The sequence below is a fragment of the Triticum aestivum genome, chromosome 3B, assembly GCF_018294505.1.
Source record: "Triticum aestivum cultivar Chinese Spring chromosome 3B, IWGSC CS RefSeq v2.1, whole genome shotgun sequence".
NCBI lineage: Eukaryota > Viridiplantae > Streptophyta > Magnoliopsida > Poales > Poaceae > Triticum > Triticum aestivum.
The window spans coordinates 38,358,188-38,364,723 of record NC_057801.1 but is presented as its reverse complement, the minus strand read 5'-3'; the positions used below and the strand labels follow the sequence as shown (position 1 = coordinate 38,364,723).

The 6,536-nt window shown below is 43.1% G+C and overlaps 1 protein-coding gene across 1 annotated transcript; it reads right to left on the bottom strand.

Annotated features, from left to right (window-relative positions):
* Positions 1-1,158: 1,158 nt before the first annotated feature.
* On the bottom strand, positions 1,159-5,907 carry LOC123067233 (LEAF RUST 10 DISEASE-RESISTANCE LOCUS RECEPTOR-LIKE PROTEIN KINASE-like 2.5). The gene is made up of 3 exons (XM_044490126.1): positions 5,196-5,907; positions 2,968-3,003; positions 1,159-2,228 (listed from the first exon to the last, which is right to left on the bottom strand). The coding sequence occupies exons 1-3, from the start codon at positions 5,905-5,907 to the stop codon at positions 1,159-1,161; spliced, it is 1,818 nt and encodes a 605-aa protein (XP_044346061.1).
* Between the last annotated feature and the right edge of the window lie 629 nt (positions 5,908-6,536).

The window sequence follows — 6,536 nt, the reverse complement described above, 5'->3', positions numbered from 1 at the left end:
TATGTTTTTCTTCTGCTCAGTACCATACTAATCCCTCCGTCCCGAATTACTCGTCGCAGAAATGGATGTATCTAGAAATAAAATACATCTAGATACATCCATACCCGCGACAAGTAATTCGGGACGGAGGGATTACTTCTGAAAGGAAGCTAATGTTAATTCTTTGACAGAATGTTCAAGTGAACCAGCAATGCAAGTTGCCCATCACTACTCCTATCTATGATGAACACAGGTATAACATCATGCCCCTACTTCTTGACATGCTCTGTTTGACGAAGTAATGATTTTCTGACTTGGGCAGTACTCCATCCGTCCCATAATGTAGTGTCAAAAAACGTCTTATATTATGGGACGAAGGGAGTATGATAGATTTAATGGAACTCTAAAAATATTTACCCACGGCTGTTTGTTCCATATAGAGCCAACTGTTTGTATATATATGAAATATGGTACAACTTGAATATGGCGTTGCTTTCGTTTAATTTCCAAATCAAGTGCATGTTGCCTTCTGAAAGAATTGGCAACCGTTGAACCATTTTTTGACTGGAAAATATTGTGTGCCAAATCTTCAATGGAACAAGACATATACTTTTAGATCAAGTTATTTTATGATGAACTTCAACAATACATTTATCCAAGTTCTATTTATAACCAGAATAGCAAGCTATATATTGTTCCAAATAGTGCCACCTAACTCTAGTTTATGCAAACCTGGAATAAGCGTCTGTTGTGCAGGCTATTCTAATTATAAATCCCACGCTTAGACCCCCATAGTATGGCCCATCTCTTTAATTTCTACCCAAAAAGGAAAGTCTCAAAGCTAATTTGAAGTCTGTGAGATAGTAGACTGAAACTAAGGAATTTCCACGAAATTGTGCATTAGTAATTCTGTATGTCTTGTGATTCAATGCCGAACTCCGTGCTTGTTTATCTCTGATGTAGCTCATCTTCTCAAAGAGTTGGCAATCATTGTAGGATTTTTGAATTTACAAGTCTTGTCTCTCAGATCTTGTAGAGCTGGCACTTTCTACATTCATGTTGTGAGCTGAATTTTCACTGGAACGAGAGATAAGCACATAGGTCAAGTGATTCAAAATAATCGTTCAATATAACAACTTCTCCGAAAACTAATGAAACAGAGATGTATGGAGAAATATCTTACATCAATCCAGAGAAGTTTTGCTTCGGTGGCATGTCCATGTCATCAGAGCTTCTCTCGAACATTTCTAGAACTTTGGTTATAGTAGGGCGATATGCAGGCAATATTTGTATGCACCACAAGCCAATTAACGTCATCTTTCTTGCGATTTCCTCCATTTCTCCTGTCACTTCACATGCTTGTAATCCATCATCATGCGCAAAGTGGTCATAAATCCAATCTGGAAAATACTTTTCGCTGGAATTTTCAACAATAGATTTTACATTTCTTCTGCCTCCAACCATCTCTAAAAGCATCATTCCATAACTATAAACATCTGATTTTGTCGAAACCACTCCGAAGGTTCGAGAGTGAACTTCTGGAGCGATGAACCCAATTGTTCCTCTAGCACCAGTCATTGAAAGCTTGCTCTCCTTTGCATGACACAATTTAGCCAGTCTGAAATCAGCAATCTTTGGGCTAAAATCCTTGTCTAGAAGTATATTTTGAGGCTTGATATCGAAATGAATAATCCGTGTATTACAACTATGGTGCAAGTATTCTAGGCCACGAGCAATCCCAAGTGCTATAGCATAGAGCCTCTGCCATCCTAAAATTTCTTTGGGGTTCTCCGAGTAAATGAACTTATCCAAGGAACCGTTGGACATGTACTCGTATATAAGTGCTCGTTTTGATCCCTCCAAACAAAACCCAAATAGGCTGACAACATTAACATGAGAGGTCCTACCAATGCTCATAACCTCATTAACAAACTCGTCCCCATTTCCTTTGCATTCATGCAAAAATTTCACAGCAACCAGAAGACCATCATGTAGTCTTCCTTTGAAAACCACACCGTAACCACCTTTTCCGAGCTGATCGCTACGGTAAGATGTTATCTTCATTACCTCTGAGTACAGGTATCTTTTGGGAGCTAGGGATCCATAGGTTGCTATCATGGCTTCGTAATTCCTTTCAGTGATGCTGCTAGTATTTTTGCAAAGGAGAAACCATAGTATTTTACCCTTTCTATGCCATATCAACACATAAATACATAGAAAGAGCAAGGTTGCAGCTGTTGCTGTCAAAACTGAGATAGAAGCATATGTTATTTCGTTTTTAGAAATGAGAGGTCTGAACTTATATTATGGTCATTTAGATCTCTAGACTATCAATAGTTTAGATATCCCTCTCTTAAAGAATACAACCCAACAAAAGTGAAAGCTAGAGGGTAAAGGCCATAGATATTTTGTCTAAAGTGACTTCTCTTGTATTATGCACATGCTGATAATTTGCTTTTTTAAATACTATTTTGAATCAAAGCCAAAGATTTTGCGCTATGATTTTTAACTATTATGTTAGAAATCTGGATGGCTGGAGATGATATGATTGCCATTGCCTATCATGCTAGAAGGGATTTTGCTAAGCCTTTCTTCTCTGAAGTGGTTTTCCTAGCATGCTGGAACATCTGGAATGTTAGGAATGATAGGGTTTTTAGGAATATTCGACCCTCTTTTCGTAGATGGAGGTCTTCTTTTATTCTAGACATTTCCCTCTTGGTTCATAGAATTAAGCCTAAGTTCAAGGAGGATCTGCTTAGATGGATTTCCTTTTTGCCTCCTTGAGGTGAGTTTGTTGTTTTTGTCTTTTTCTTTTTGGGTCTTTTAGACCTTGTAAATTGTGTAAATTTGTAACCTTTTTTTGAGAGCAATAAAATTACTGTGGGGTCAATACCCTACAGTTTCAGGTCAAAAAAAACTATTATGTTAGAAATTCACTAAATCAACTACCAAGGCTTAAATGATAATATATGGAAAGTTTCGGCATACCTATTAGTATAATCTTCATGCCAGTCCTCTTGCTACCTGGAATATTGCATCATATTTAGTTCCAAAAGCAATACCATGCAGTTGCCTTATATTTAAACCTGGCAATGGTCATATAACTGAACTAAACTTAAACCATAACCAATCAATGTGGAGTTTGAACCAGAGCTAAACCACACCGCCAATTATCGCGCAGAACCAAAACTAAACCAAACCGTATGCTCTGTTGACCTCAACCAAAACCAAACCACTCTTCGATCTATGGGCTTAACCCGGTTCTTTGTTTTGGGTTGAAACCAAATCAATCCGATGTATATGCAAAGCTAACCGGCAAGCAAGCTAGCTAGCAACGTAATTGATCTACAGTAGCAGCTCAATACGCGTGTGCCTAGCCGCGTCGCGTCGCGTAGCGTATGTACCTGTGTGTCCAGCGACGGCATGTCACGTGCATACCTCCAGTCGAAGAACCGGTTTTGAACCACGATTCACAACTGTCAGCGATCAAACCATTTAGGCCTATACCCAGCCATACCCAACTCGTTTTTATGCAAACCCAAACCAAACTAAACTTATAACAGTCTGGGCCCATCACAACCCAAACCAATCAAGCCCAGGGCAAACAACCAAACCATTGGCCCCAGTTAATCAAAAACTGTTCTCAGATTTACTTATATTGGTTGTTTTGCAGAGAGAAAGAACACATGTACCATGCATATTTTGAATCTTCAATATTTGCAAATATATGTACAAAAGAAAAACAAGTGACCATGGATTCTGAAAAAGGCTCTCGCCTCGTTTTATATATAAAGCAACAACCAAACATCCACGGACACACAACTCGACACTACACCACGCAAACCCAAGGCAAGATACAACGATGATAATCATATACTTGGATTAGCAAAAAAAATCTACATGCATGCTGACATGTTGTTCCTTAGATTTATATGACGGGAGATGGAAAACTTTCCAAAACGAAAATAATTTGGTACCCATGGTGGTAGCTACTCATGCATGCAGCGGCCGACACGTGGCCCTGACACATATGTACTTACCTGGTGGCTATTGACCCAACGTACAATGTGTCGTAGATATGTTAGAACGGGTACAACCTAGCAACCAGAGTAGCAAATTGAGCCCACAAGCCCAGGTAGACGCAAGCCCAGGATGCTCAAACCCAGCATCTTAGTAGGCCAGGCCCATTAATCAACAAGCACCCAACATCTAAGCGGCTGATGCTATAAATAAGCATGTGACCCCAAGACATAAATCATACCTAGCACAGCTCCTCAAAAAAGAAAAAGAAAAAGAAAAAACCTATCACACCAAGAACACAATGGCTACAAACAGCTAGCTGAAGAGTAGCAGCCAAAGCTTCTTCAGCTCCATCAGCACCTTGACAAGCCCGGCATCATTCGCCACACCGAGCTCACCGGAGCAGTGGAGCAAAGCCCCACCCACGCTGTTGAGCGCGTGCAGTCTGCCGGCTACTGTCTTCACCACAATCACGCCGAACAATCGTGCTCGTCGCTTCCTCCGATGCGGAAACCCATTGAGGCAGACGGTCAGATGCCAATGCTACAGGGGGGTTCAGGTGCGCATTATCTTGCTCGCTAAAAAACTCTCCAATTTTCCCACCCATTACGCCATATAATACCACGCCCAACACAGGGTTGCTTCCTCTGGATCTGGCAGGATCTACTCGAGAAGTATGCGAGCTCAATGGCGGCTTACAAGAGCAAACAGGAGGCAATACAACAAAGAAAGGCTGCAGAAGCCGCGGAGCGACGACAGTGCATGGCCTTGACACAGATCGAGCTCATAGAGGCCAGGAACAAAATAGCGTCATTTGAAGAGTCCAGATCCACTATGGCACACCGTCTAAATGAAGCAAAGAAAAGCATCCGTAAAACAAGGATGTTTTGCTCACTGAAGATGTTGTTCTCTAATCCTTAAATAAGTTTAACAGAAAGAAAAACAATTTGATAGTGAGATTAAAAACTGCAGCTATTGTACTACTCCCTCCATCCGGAAACATTTGTCGGAGAAATGGATGTATCTAGACATATTTTAGTTCTAGATATATCCATTTTTATTCATTTATGCGACAAATAATTCCGGATGGAGGGAGTACTTGGCTACAGCCAAATTAATTGAGTGACATGATAAATTGCTTGGTTCGATTAGGGAAACCCAAGCAAATTAAAAGATGATTTGACGCGTCAACTTACGTGCAGGGAAAGGGAAGAGAGGTTCATCCCACGTCGAAAGGAAGCCATGCTTGATGAGCTGCTCATAGTCGCTCGCCGCCTGGCCCGACGACGATGGCGAGCCCACCATCGGCACGACGATAGCATCACATCCCTCCAAAGCATAGCCGGCATAGTTTCCAGTCGCGTCATAGCGCACTCCTGCACGGAAAAACGCGTTGCCCGTGTTCATGCACCTCATCGTCGTCGTCTGCAGGAGCTCTCTGTCCCGACGCGCCGCAGCCGCCATTGCGGCTTCCTCTGTGCAGTTGTAAAAGATGAGGTACAGGTTGATGGGGTCGATCCGAAACGGGCGGCCCAGTTTGACGGAGGTGTTCCAGAAAGGCAGGCACTTATTGAAGATGTCGCGAAACAGTTCCATCTTGCCTACATCAACAAGGCGCATGCTGCGCTCCTCGTAGGAGATGTTGATGATTGCAAAGCCGTAGCCGTTGGGCACAGAGCTCGGAAGGAGTGGATAACTGCTGTTATAGCATGTAACCTCGAAGTCCGGCGGTCCAGGCGAACCACATGATTTTCCCGTCTGCAAATCAGTGAGCCAGAACGGAGCGGAGACGGTGATTTTGCCGCACTTGGCGGAGCAGCCTTCCCCTTGATGCTCCTCAGCCGCTGTGACCGTAAGCATCAGCGGTAGACAGCAGGCCCAGACCAATATCAGGAATCGGCCATGCATCGCAGCGGCAGTAAGATTTGGAATTTGTCTTGGTGAAGGCTGTGGGGAGACTCAACTAAAAGAGAAGAACACTAGCTGGAGAATGAATGGTAGCCTCTATGGGCAATGCTAGTGACTAGTGAGTCCACCACGCATCCTGGGAGGTCGAAAAGACTTTTGACAGTTCTCAAAACAAACAAAGACTTTGACTGGCTGAGTAACGACTTCGCTAAAAGATACCCACGGAACAAGTCTCGGCTCGGCCACACAAATGATGTGCGGTAGTGGACTACCGTTGACTGACCGCTTCTTCGCAGCACCATGGCCACTCGGAGTCTGTGCTACCTAGAAGACCATGTGCCATGCCGGTCGTAGTGCGTCTGTGCGTGCACGGCGTCGGCGGCCATATCTTTCCTCTTTTCAAAGGATCTCTCGCTATGTTTCCAGAGAACGATCTAATCGATCGCTGGCCGCTGGAATCGGGCAGTCGCTGTTGCCCAACGGGCCTAGTTTCTTCTTCTTTTTTTTTTCTTTTTTTGCCGACCAGGCCTCCTACTGCTGACGCCGAGATCAACTAGTTAACGAGCGCTTCTTCGGTAGCCTCACAACGATCAACATCATTTGGCGCGTTCTCATCGATTCGCTACGAC